General features: G+C 36.1%; 2 protein-coding genes across 2 annotated transcripts; both read left to right on the forward strand.

Annotated features, from left to right (window-relative positions):
• The first annotated feature begins 851 nt into the window (after positions 1–851).
• azin1b (antizyme inhibitor 1b) lies at positions 852–7,199 on the forward strand. Its single transcript, XM_079879265.1, has 12 exons — positions 852–1,071; positions 2,172–2,315; positions 2,907–3,083; positions 3,194–3,367; positions 3,487–3,659; positions 4,691–4,819; positions 4,901–4,982; positions 5,066–5,140; positions 5,239–5,404; positions 5,487–5,602; positions 5,690–5,907; positions 6,051–7,199. The coding sequence occupies exons 3-12, from the start codon at positions 2,982–2,984 to the stop codon at positions 6,124–6,126; spliced, it is 1,311 nt and encodes a 436-aa protein (XP_079735391.1). The 5' UTR covers positions 852–1,071; positions 2,172–2,315; positions 2,907–2,981; the 3' UTR covers positions 6,127–7,199.
• Positions 7,200–7,388: 189 nt separating this feature from the next.
• Positions 7,389–12,463, forward strand: rrm2b (ribonucleotide reductase M2 b). Its single transcript, XM_079879266.1, has 9 exons — positions 7,389–7,553; positions 8,153–8,302; positions 9,489–9,605; positions 9,722–9,855; positions 10,958–11,052; positions 11,148–11,281; positions 11,441–11,545; positions 11,637–11,750; positions 11,839–12,463. Exons 1-9 carry the CDS (start codon positions 7,506–7,508, stop codon positions 11,989–11,991), a joined length of 1,050 nt encoding a protein of 349 aa, XP_079735392.1. The 5' UTR covers positions 7,389–7,505; the 3' UTR covers positions 11,992–12,463.
• Positions 12,464–12,846: the final 383 nt, after the last annotated feature.

A 12,846-nucleotide genomic window follows, 5' to 3' on the forward strand; every position in this document is an offset into this window, starting at 1 on the left:
CAATTAAAAATATACAATTTACTGTAAATAACATGATTTGCAGACAGTGTATGAGGTTGAATATAAAGTGACCAACATATTTTGCAACGATTTACTGAAACAAAACAAGACCTTTAGTGTAGGCATGTGCACTCTAACAAGTTTGTCTGAAAATTAAGCTTATTAGTCTGTTTGGGGAATTATCTAAAAAAAAAAAAAGGCAAACAAATTCAACCCAAAACCTTAAAATATGACCTTTCACCCAGCAAAAGGCTATGAAAACAATTGCACCTTGTGCTTTGTATGTTTATGGATCATTGTGTACGGGTATGTTATGACAGCTTTGCCAGCTCATTATTGTTTTCTACATTATCAGATGAAATCCAACTGATGAATGCAGTCTGTTTTGACAGAGAACATATTAAAGACAACACGACATTTTGAACGGGTTTTATACAGTATAACAACATACAATATGCTAGTTTTATAATAAATATACAATATGAATCTAAAAATAACAACAATGACTTCCATGCCTATATAATGACATAACTAAATAAAAAGGGAGGGGTGAATCAGAAAGCATAAGAAGTGTATTAAGCTACATAAACAGAACCCACGTTGGCCCATACATGTCTAAAGGAGCGCATTTCTCCAAAAGGAATTTGCTAATGAATCATAATTCATTCGTGAGTACAGATGGCCACGCCCACCGCTCTGCGCGAAAGGCTGAGCTTATGAATATTAATCAGAGTGGGCTGGGCTTTCTTGGAAATCCTCTCCAGAACAACCAGTCACGAGTCAGTTACGTAACCTAATTAATATTCATAAGCCAAGCCTTCGCTGTAGTAGGACATGGTCTTAGGCTCCGCCCCGTGTTCTCTAACAAACGGCGCCCGCCTTCTTCCACCAACCATTTCTGAATCTTCCTGAGATAGACAGCAGCGCTCTCGTGTTCGACCGAGCCCTCTCACCCAGGCATATGGCACATAAAGCCTCTTTTCTTTCTTCTATTTGTGTCCCCACCACTCTTTAAAAATTCCGCCGAAAAAGAGAAGACGATTTTCCAAATCTTTCAGGCCGTTATCTCACGTAAGTACAGCGTTTGTTGTTGTTTTTAGTCTTCGTCCCGGAAAAAATTCGCCGTTTGCTGTGAGGAGCCGTGACACAACATGGCGGTTGGCTGTAGTTGCGCTTGTTATACGGGCAATGGCAGTGCTCCATGAAGGACAACGAGACATAGATTTAAATCTCACATTTTATAAGGATTACACGCGTTTATTGGTATAAATAATTAGTTGTCGGAGTATGACGGGTGTAGTTGGGTAAATAGTTAGTGAGCTGTTCAGTGGACCAAACCCAGGTGCTTACGACATGTCATGTCAGGTTATTGAATGATGAGAGTGTTACACATTAAAATAGACTAGTTTACCTTGTTCTAAATAATTTTAGATATGACATTCATACATATGGTCAGAAAATATATTATACTTGCATAATTTATGTGAGTTAAAATTTTGTTTTCCTGCAGAAACTCTTGTATTGGTAAAACATTACCTCATGCCCACAATACACAATGTTCATTATACCATAATAACACTATATTACCACAACTTTCTAAGCCTTAGTGGATTAGTATTTTTTATACTTAGTAAAGTTGAACAAGTTAAAACCTATTTCTTAACCAATTAGTAAGGCCATATGAAACAATTAAACAACAGATTTTTCAGCAAAGTTTTGATCATGGCCCTAGAAAGTCATATATTAAAAACGATACAGTAGGTTTTATAGGTTAAGGCGGTGTCCACATGAAGAAACAAACACCATGACCTCTGATAAATGTTCAACAAGTTACTTTATTGATCCCGTGTGGGAAGATGAAGATAAGACAGTGTTGTTTAATGCTTCAAAATGAGAACATAGAGTAACATCACCCAGGTCAAGTACAAAGTACAACAGTAAATAAGCAGTGACTTGATAAAAGCGTTATAGCCTACAAATGAAGAGATGCTGAACATCTATAATGCACCTGTATTAGAAAACTGGTTGCTTATCTGTGAATAATTATTTCAGAAATGTTCTAACCTACCCGGCTACTTTTTTTTTTTGGTTCTAATATATAACAGTTAATATTATCCGTCAGCTGCTCTTGTAAATCAAATATTTATACACCTGTTTTTGTGACTCCACAGGGCTCCCCACTCTCTCTGCGAGTGTATAAGCGCTACCCAGAAGGCCTAGGGGAGGCCCTCTACCGCGAGCTGTTCGACTTCAACGCTGAGCCGCCTTGGGATCCTAGTTGATAGCGGGAGAGGACCATCTCCCACCTTGTCCATGTGAGTACCTAAATATTACACCCTGCTCCTGAAGTACCGGTTATAGACAATTATATAATAACATTATTTATTTAATTGCACATAAAAATCTGTCTTTACGCACCCAACTGTAGTGGATTGTTTTTGGTTTTACATAACACTATTGGTAGATTATATTTAACACCTTTGCCCCCCATTCATACTGCACAAATCCATTGGTAATACCATCAAATACTTCATTGTGCTTCAAAGCCACAGGGATTTATTTTGATTGGGTCTGAGTAAAAAAAGTAGCCTGTAGGTCACATTCTTAAAGCCTATGTGTTGTCGTCATCTCTAAAGATGGACTCATGTGATACCTTCTCTTGCTATGTGATTAGTTATCCATGCTTGTTGTACTTATTAGCCTTGTTGCTGTTGTAGAAACCAAATTTAGATTAATGAAGAACTTCAAGTTCCTGTTCAAAGTTTGCTCATAAAACACTGTGTTTGGAAATATGTGGGTAGGTGTTGTAATTGTACGCCTTGATGTCAAGTTTTGTCTGAAAGCGCAAGGTTATTTGAATGTTATGCAAGTTTATGTTATAAAACCGTTTGTTTTCCCTTAAACAGTTTGTTGCATACCCAGAATACCCCAGCGGCTCATTAAACTCTCTATGATTGTCGGATTTGCGGAATACGGTTGAGATGAAAGGATTCGTTGATGCACCAAACTACTTTATAGAACTACTTGAGGGAGGAACGACCCTTGAAGATGTTATCGACAACCATGTCTATGAACAAAATCTGGTGAGTTCAGAAAATTGGTTGTCAAGTTGCGTGATGAATGTCTAAGTTAAGAAATAAAACACTGGTGTTTTTTCATCTTTTTCATTGTTTGATCCGATTTTGTTCCTCAGGCTGAAAAAAATGCATTTGTTGTGGCCGACCTTGGGGCCCTAATGCGACAGCATGTCCTGTGGAAGACCACTATGCCCCTAGTTCGACCCTTCTACCCGGTCTGTTGTAACAGCAGCCCTGTAGTCATTGAAGTCCTGTCTGCACTTGGTGTTGGTTTTGTCTGTGCAAATAAGGTAACATTTACATTTTTTCTCACATGAAGATATTAGAAAGATCTCAAAACATATATTTTGAAACATCTCATTGGATTTTAAGGCACATTATCTAATAGAAATGTATTGATTGCTTTCAGGCTGAAACCATATTGGTGATGGATCATGATGTCCCTCCTGAAAACATCATCCTCTCTGGAGTTTGCAAGCAGCTCTCACTCATTAAACACGCTGCCAAGACCGGCATTAACTATCTGGTGTGTGAAAATGAGGCAGACCTTCGCAAAATTGCCCGTGCCCATCCTGAGGCCAAGTAAGTCCTTTAAACCTATACACGTACACTACAGTTTAAAAGTTTGGGCTCAATAAAAAAAATATTTTAAATAATGCTTTTATTCAGCAAGGATACTTACATTGATCAAAAGTGACCGTAAAGACATTTATAATGTTACAAAAGATTTATATTTTAAATAAATGCTGTTCTTTTAAATTTTCTATTCATAAAAGAATCCTGAAAAAAATGTATCGTGATTTCCAAAAATATGAAGCAGCACAACTGATTTCAACATTGATAATAATAAGAAAAGTTTCTTGATCATCAGATTAGCATATTATAATGATTTCTGAAGGGTCATGTGACACTGAAGACTAGGGCTGTCAAAATGGCTGAAAATAATACTATATAATACATAATGTTAGAATTATATTCTAATATAAAAGGCATTATTTCAGTTAGGAGAAAAAAAGCTTTTGGCTTGTCTCCTGAGGCCACAAGAGGGCGAAAGGAGCAAAATATTAATGCATCTCATTAAATTGTTTATTCAAAGCAATAAAATAACATGACTGTCTGTAAAAAAAACATAGTTTAAACTAATGTTTATAAATCAAATATAACTTTGTAAATTGCATAAACAATTATGAACAGAACAGCATCTTGTAGTTATGCATTTAGCTTTGTTTGATATAAAGAACCGAAGTGTTGATCACACACTTTTTGTTTAAAAAAAACATGAGATGGAGTGGAATGGGGGAAACACAAAGTCTCAATGTTTTTTTTTTTTAAAGTTGAACTTTTTTAAACTTATCATGGCTTTTTAAACGTGCGTCTCTCATGCAAGACGAGAGTGCAGCAGTCGAAGATGCATGTCTACATAGAAAACAATAGAACAGCAGGGCAGAAAATGTATTCTGTGTGAACGTTACGGTTTTGATGTAACCAAGATCTTCTTCATTTTGTGCATATAAACACAATAAACGCTGTCATGTTATCCCTAATTTTATTTTTCATGTAATATCTTTTAATATTTATGAAATTCTCCTGTGGCACCATTCTTGTCTTAACAGGCTTTTGCTTCAAGTGTCTACTGAAGCACAGGTGGAAGAGGCGAGTGTGACCATTGGTTGCTCCCTGAAGGGCTGTAGACACCTTCTAGAAATGGCCAAGGAGTTGAGTGTAAATGTGGTTGGAGTCACGTAAGTGAAAGGATTTGATCACCATGAATCTGCTATGACTTGCTTTTTAAGAGTTTTTTTAAAATGGGATATTTTTTGCAGGTTCCAGGTACTAGCATCATGCAGAGATCCCCAAGCATACACCCATGCACTGTCAGACGCCCGCTGCATCTTTGACATGGGGGTCAGTTTTAAGAGAATTCAATTTTGATTTATTAGTTCATTTCATGTATCTATTGGAGTGCTGAGTCTTCCTTGATTCTACAGAAGGAATTAGGCTTTGACATGAACATCCTAGATATTGGTGGAGGATTCAGTGGTACTGAGTTTCAGTTGCAACAGGTACAGCAAGCATGCATCTCATAGTTTTTCTTTTTTTTGTTATATATCATCCAGCGTAGATGTTACTCTAAACTTTTCTTTTATGTCTGTTTGATTAGGTACATTCTGTTGTCAGACCCCTGCTGGAAGCCTATTTCCCCTCAGCGTCTGGAGTGAGCGTCATTGCTGAACCAGGGAATTTCTTTGTTTTTTCCTCCTTCACCCTGGCTGTCAATGTTGTTGGCAAAAAAGCGGCATGCCGGGATCTCCTTAGCAGCACACATGGTGAGCCTCATCATATTTGATGCGTATGCCACAATATACATCTGCCTTATCTTATATTCAAGGGTGTCTTTTGCACTTTCAGATGAGCTGACCCCAAACGACGAACCAGAATTTGTGTATTACATGAATGATGGTGTTTATGGAACTTTTGTTGGGAAGTTGTTTGGAAATATCATCACCACACCCTCTGTCCACAAGGTAAAAAACATGCATGCACCAGAACACATGAACAATATTTGTACCAGTTACCTGAGGTTTTTAAACTGGATGTTTTGTGTATTTCAGATGTCGCTCACCCTTGATGAGCCTGTGTTCTCCTGCAGCCTGTGGGGTCCATCGTGTGACCCACTGGACCAGGTGGTGGAGCATTGCCTGCTCCCTGAGCTCGCTGTTGGGGACTGGCTCATTTTCAGCAACATGGGGACAAGCGGTCAGGAGGGCCCAGCAACCCTCAGCGACACAGACCAGCCACCTGTGTATTACACCATCTCCACAGATGACTGGTGATTATGATCACATTTCATTTGACCTTTTGTGCTTTTTGCAGACTGTTTTTGTCATCCCTTTTTCATTTCACCCATTCTAAGGAGTGATTTTAAAGGTTGTTTAAAGTGAATATAATACGTTTTTTCCCTCTTTCCTCCAGGTTTGAGATGCAAGAGGCTGGGATTTCTCTTGATGACACCATGAAAAACCTCTCTTTGGTCCAGTATGGCTTGTAACGGAGCCAGACTCTGTCCACTAACCACTGGGCATGTGAATTGCTTGCAGAGTCAACATTCCATGGGTGGAAAAATTCTATTCGACTTGATGTTATTGGTCAAAAACTAATTGATTGACATTGTTACCTCAGTTTCTCACAATTACAACAGGCTCACTTTCCCTTTTGCTCAAAAATGACAGAAAACCCATATAAGATAACATATGCAACAAAATGGATGACTGTGGAGATGGCACACAAATCCTGGGTTTCTTAAACACCGTTTACATAAATGTTCAACTAATTTAATTTTTATTATGTATACATATATTGATATAGATGATCTACTGACAGTCTTGTAAATGAGTTGTCTGTACAAGATGCATTTGTTTCAAATCATGATAGATTTTAGATTCTGCACAAATAGGCCATGACCCTCAGTGTGTGAACAAGTGTACATTGGTTTAGCAATATGTCCTTGTTCTCTCTTTTTTGTTTTCCATGGTTTTATGACTTCTAGTAGTAGGGAACTTCTCTTCGCTCCTCATGCCAAATTATGATTTCCTAATTACATGTGGTGCGTCACGTGACAGTATTTCCAAAGGTTGTTATATATATTACATAGTGCTCTATGGTAGAGTGTGCTATAATTTGCAGTGTCCCTTCAAAAGATTTTGAACCTTCTGCCAGGTTGTTAGTAGAAGGCAGATGTAAATTGGTCTCATGTTTTCCATATTGTATATTTTATAAAACTAGAAAAACGGCATGCCGTTATGACTCTGCTGATAACCTGCTTGGAGATGACATTTACCTCAAGTTACAGCTAAAATACAAGTTTCACCACAATCAGATTAAATACTGCAAGGCACTAGTTCTCAGTCTAAAATTGAAAAGTCGAATGGTGTATATTTTAAATTCATGTTATACCTCGTGTGTCTAGCATGGTGTCCAAGTTTGATTATAACAGCTCACAGTTTTATAAAATCACCCCCTTAGTAATGAAATATACTTTTGTCTAAGGCACTAATGGACCATTGCCTGTTTTTGACTGTAAAATTGTGCTTGTAAAAGTGATTAAAATATTAATTTAATACATTTCTGAGCAAATACTATCGAGTAATTTTTGTCTCAATTTTAAAATTCTGTGAATTAATTAAACTGCATTACAAAAGGCACCAATATTATTAGTATTTTTTCATTTAACTAGCTGACGGGTGGTTTTATTTTACAGTAATTTTACCTTTACTGAAGAATCGAAAGGGTTAATTTCTATACAGAGGAAATGGACTGGAGGAGGAGGAGCGATAAGCGTGTCATTCTTGCTTCAGTTACTCATGTTCAATGACAGTCGACGTAGAGAGATCGCAGCTTGATCGCTGCTGAACAAAGACGATTATAATCATGAACTCCAGTATAAGCAACACTCCGACGGACATTACGGGATATCAGGTAATAATACAATTATTATGCAGCATTTAAGGACGATTTTACGGCCTTTGAATAAATGTTGAATCTGCCTGCCTGAATATGTGTGCGTCTGTAAGCTTTCATAACCTTTTTCAGTCTCATAACAAAGCCTCGCGCAACGGAAAAGGTGACCTTAGCGCTAAATAAAGCGATATTTAATAATAGTAATAAATAAATAAGCGTTAATAGTAATACCATTTCGAAAGTAGTGTGTGTCATAATGACAGTTTCAGTAAAAAGGGTATTATGTGATGCGAATCGCGAAATAGATTTGAGAAAGTGGTAACTTTAAGTTATGAATAAAGTGAATTATATAGAGATTATTTTAATATTTATTTTGATATGTTAAAATGTAAATATAGTTGAGAATTGTAATGTTATTAATTCTTTACATCACACGTGAATGAAAATGTCCATTTAAATTATTCGTAAGCAGATTCGTCATCAGTCCGCCCCACATTCCTCAGTCAGTGACAGCTCTGTTTACCTGTTCTCTTTGCGCTTTAATAACGAATAGCCGATGTAATAAGACTGCAGTGAATAAGTTAAATCCGCTATTAACAGTCATGTTTCTCTTGCAGAATGGTCACAAGGATGTTGACCCAAGCAGTATTGAAGACGAGCCCCTCCTCAGAGAGAACCCCAAACGATTTGTCATTTTCCCCATTCAATATCCAGACATATGGAAAATGTACAAACAAGCTCAAGCTTCATTCTGGACAGTTGAGGAGGTGAATGTTATTTTTGAATGATCAATTTAATATTAAGATTATCATTTTGGCAAGGGTTTATTGTGATAAAAGTCCAAGAATGTGCGATCACCAAAGCCCCAGGTGTTATTAAAGGTATAGTAACGTTACACCCAAAATTAAAAATACAAAATTATTTAATTTTAAGGCCTATTCTATGATAACTATACATTTTTAAATAATTGTTCAAATTCTGTGAGAATATGGAAGTCCACATCACAACTATAATGATAACATCCGGTTAACGGAATATTCTTAGAATCACTTTTAGAATGATTTTACAGCTGATGAACAATAAAAACATTAACAGCCAATAAGAATCCACCCAAATTTAAAGAGCTCGAGCATTTAAAACAGCAAAAGACATAACTGAAGTGCATGTTTGTAATAAACAGAACGTTATCTAGAGTTGGTGTGTTTGCAAATGGACCTTTGTCGGGACAAATCAGGTCCTCCCTCGAAATCGGGTCTCTGTTAGGAGTAGGACCCCAAGCTTTCCCATTTGCTCAAATTACTTTTAAAAACTATATTTAGCGCCTGATCACAATTCCTTTTTACAATACAAAACCATGTTATGATAAATGCTGTTTGAAGTTGAACTACGTTATGATGTCTGTATTATTTTGTACTAGCATAGCATATAGATATCCGATTAGCCAGATAGTTTAGTTTATACGCGCAATACCCTACATTTTATTCACAATCATGTAATTACTGTTAATTTAAGTGTTAAGTATTTCAGTTATAAAAAGAATGTAATGATGTTCAATTATTCACTTCATAGGCTATTAGGCTATAATTAATAAATAACAGTTTATCAAGTGATGTTATGTTCAATTTGTTTTATTATGCACTGTATAGTAAGCTAAATTAATATTGTTTGTTTGTGCTTAATGTAATAATTAACCCGATTTGTCATGACACCGTAATAACTATAAAATTTTAATAATCCTTCTTATTTTTTAAGAATAGGAAAGTACTTAAACAATAACGACACAGAGGAATTAACTCTGAATAAATAATAATAATTCAAACCTATCCATTAATGTAAGAATTTACATTATAATGAATTTTTTTTTTTGGTGATCTGTTCTTTTAATTAAAATGAGTATTTGCACTTGTCACTGCTGAATGTGAAACCACTAAACGTTTGAATGGGTTTGTATAGGTGGATTTATCAAAGGACTTGGTTCACTGGGACAGCCTGAAGCCTGAAGAGAAACACTTCATATCCCATATACTGGCTTTCTTTGCAGCAAGTGATGGGATAGTCAACGAGAACCTGGCAAGTGCATCTCCTTCTAACCCGCATTAAGATGACGGAAACCAATATAAAATGTAATGAAATAGATCAGTCGAACAAGATGTTTTCAATAAACATAATGTCTTTATTTATCACAGGTTCAGAGGTTCAGTCAAGAGGTGCAGCTCCCGGAGGCTCGATCCTTCTACGGGTTTCAGATCCTCATCGAGAATGTGCACTCCGAAATGTACAGCATGCTCATCAACACCTACATAAGGGATCTGAAAGAGAGGTGAGATGAAAATGAAGTGTACTTTTCTTCTTTTAGCAATGTCAGTTACTGCTTTTAATGTGCTTACGCACAGGTGACAGGTGCAAGATTCAGTTAAGCGTTTTTTGCGAACATTTCCCTTATGTGGTTTATAAGCCTCAAAACACGTCTTAAACGCGTAAGAGATATAAAGGTATTGATTGTTCTACTTGTGTTTTATATGAATATCATGAGCAAGATTATAATAGTCTTAAAAACAACTTGTGTTATAAACGTTCATACATACTAGTGACTTTAAACATAACATAAATTGCACCGCCTTTCATGAAATCCAATACTTTTTCTCACTCATTTTGGGGTGCTGACTCCAAAAATTCCACACTTTCTCATAAAACATGATATGCATTTCGTCGCATTTTTTGCTTTCGACAACCATTTGCAAGTTGAAGTCTTGTATTATCCCATAAATGAATAGTTCACTTAAAAAATTGAATTAATTTAATTAACATTTCCTCACCCTTTCCTCAAGTTGTTTCAAACCTGTATGAATTTCTTTCTTCTGCTGAACATAAAAGAAGATATTTTGAAGAATGTCGGCAACCAAACAGTTGATGTACCCCATTAACTTCACTAGTAGGAAAACAAAACATTATGGAAGTCAATGGGGTTTGATTAACCAACATTCTTCAAAATATCTTTTCTTGTGTTCAGCAGCATGATTCCTACCTTCCTCTGAATTCTCAGAAAATTTTTACATATATGACACTATTTTATGCCTAATCCTGATTTCAAGCTTAGAATTATGGCCAATGACAGAAGAGGATGCAAACATGAGCCAGAAATATAGAAAATTACAGATTTCGTGAAAAAAGCTAAAAAGTGTATTTGAGCATATTTTTCCACTCCTTTGCAGATTGTAAGTTGAATAATAGGCTGAATTATATGAAACTTTTGACATTTGACTGCTTTTGTTATTATGATAAGTGCATTAAAGCTGAAAAGTCGTTTTTTGAACTCAGCATCATCAAATAGGTAATAGCTTTTTCCCCCCCAAATCAGTACAAAATGCTATTTTAATACAATGTAAGGATCCTCTCTAAATCCAAATCTCTTCTTCTTAAAGGGACTATTTGTTTAATGCAATTCAGACCATGCCTCTTGTAAGGCGGAAAGCAGACTGGGCCTTAAAGTGGATCTCTGACACAAACTCAACTTTTGGTGTGTGGGAGAATTTCATTTTTCCTAAAATAAGAGTACAAAATGTATTATTAGACTTTATCAACAGCAGCTTTTGTTTATTCATTTATTCTTAGGAGAGCGATTAGTAGCTTTTGCTGCGGTGGAAGGCATCTTCTTCTCTGGATCATTTGCTGCCATCTACTGGTTGAAGAAAAGAGGCCTCATGCCCGGACTCACCTACTCCAATGAACTCATCAGCAGAGATGAGGTTAAAACAGAAATATGATAATGTTATCAGTAGAGGCTTTAAGATAATTAGATCATGGTTTGATCAAACTGTGTTATCTTGGGTCAGTGATACAAATATAGTGGAGATAACAGTGAAAAACTAATCAAGGCTATTGTTGTTTATCCTGAACCTTCACAGGGCCTGCACTGTAATTTCGCCTGTCTAATGTACAGCTACTTGGTGAAAAAACCTTCTGCTGACAGAGTGAATGATATCATCACAAAAGCTGTGAGCATTGAACAGGTAAGTTCACATTGCTGTGCTCTAGTCATGTGGAATGCATTATTCCAGGCATGAATGCAATTTTATTTGTCTGTGCTTGTCTTTCCTGAAGGAGTTTCTCACAGAAGCCTTACCGGTCAATTTGATCGGGATGAACTGCTCTCTCATGAAGCAGTACATTGAGTTTGTGGCTGACCGATTGCTAACAGACTTAGGATTGCCCAAAGTCAGTATTTTATTGAGATTTATTTATTTATTTTGTCTGATAATCTTTATATTTATACATCTGTGCTTTATAATTTATGTCTCAAAAGGTTTACCGTTCAGAAAACCCCTTCGACTTCATGGAGTCAATCTCATTGGAGGGAAAAACGAATTTCTTCGAGAAGCGAGTTGGCGAATACCAGCGACTGGGGGTGATGTCAAACATGATGGACTGTGAATTCACTCTTGATGCAGATTTCTAACGACGAACTAGAAGAAATTGTATTTATTTATTGGACAGTGTTTTATTACTTTCTACAGAAAAAAAAAGTCGCCAATTGACGACTTTTTGTTTGTTTTTAAGTCCAAGCTGAATATGAAAAATGAACAGTTGACTTTTCAAGTTTTGTTTTATTTAGGTTTTTATTTTTATGAAAATGATGGACTCCATGGTACACAGACTGGCAGAAAACAAATTATGGGTTCTCATAAGCAGAAACAAAAACAAATATTTTGTGGTGTAAATCTTTTAGAATTTCAAAGATGTTTTAGATTAAAACATGAATATTGATACTTGTGTAACATGGAAGATGATAACCCATGACATGATAACATTAACAAGCGCTGAAAATGACCTTGGGTTGATAATGTCAAGTGTGAAAATCCATTATATTCCATTTCAGAGAAAAGCTTGAAACACTGAGGTTTATATTACAATAAAAGTTTGTCAAATTAGCCTATAAGATGTCAGCTGCAAGAAATTTGTCTGGGTGCGAATAGAAACTGCAGACAGCTAAGAAATATTAAAGAACAGAAAAAAATAGAAGAAATACAAAGAAAGAAGTAAAAATATAGAAAAACACAGAGAGCCACTTTTGTAGATAGGTTGGTACGCCATGTATTTTTCATTTTTAATATCAAGATTTTAGATTAAAGGTATTGCTTTTTTTTTCTCAACCCAACAGTGAGTGTTCAAATTGATAGTAGCTAGTTGCCTACATAGACAGCATTTTGGACATCTTAAAGGGATAGTTCACCCAAAAAAGAAAATTCTGTCATCATTTACACCCACCCCCAAGTTGTTCCAACCGTTTTGGAATTTAATTCTTCTGCTGAAC

Source organism: Squalius cephalus, assembly GCF_949319135.1.
Source record: "Squalius cephalus genome assembly, chromosome: 8".
Taxonomy (NCBI): domain Eukaryota; kingdom Metazoa; phylum Chordata; class Actinopteri; order Cypriniformes; family Leuciscidae; genus Squalius; species Squalius cephalus.

Bases quoted from the DNA above. Each gene is read 5' to 3' on its own strand.
- rrm2b (XM_079879266.1), top strand. From the start codon at position 7,506: ATGAACTCCAGTATAAGCAACACTCCGACGGACATTACGGGATATCAG. The intron at 8,303-9,488 runs GTGAATGTTATT...GGGTTTGTATAG, and splicing joins CATTCTGGACAGTTGAGGAG to GTGGATTTATCAAAGGACTT. The intron at 11,751-11,838 runs GTCAGTATTTTA...ATGTCTCAAAAG, and splicing joins CAGACTTAGGATTGCCCAAA to GTTTACCGTTCAGAAAACCC.
- azin1b (XM_079879265.1), top strand. From the start codon at position 2,982: ATGAAAGGATTCGTTGATGCACCAAACTACTTTATAGAACTACTTGAG. The intron at 3,084-3,193 runs GTGAGTTCAGAA...TTTGTTCCTCAG, and splicing joins ATGTCTATGAACAAAATCTG to GCTGAAAAAAATGCATTTGT. The intron at 5,908-6,050 runs GTGATTATGATC...TCTTTCCTCCAG, and splicing joins ACCATCTCCACAGATGACTG to GTTTGAGATGCAAGAGGCTG.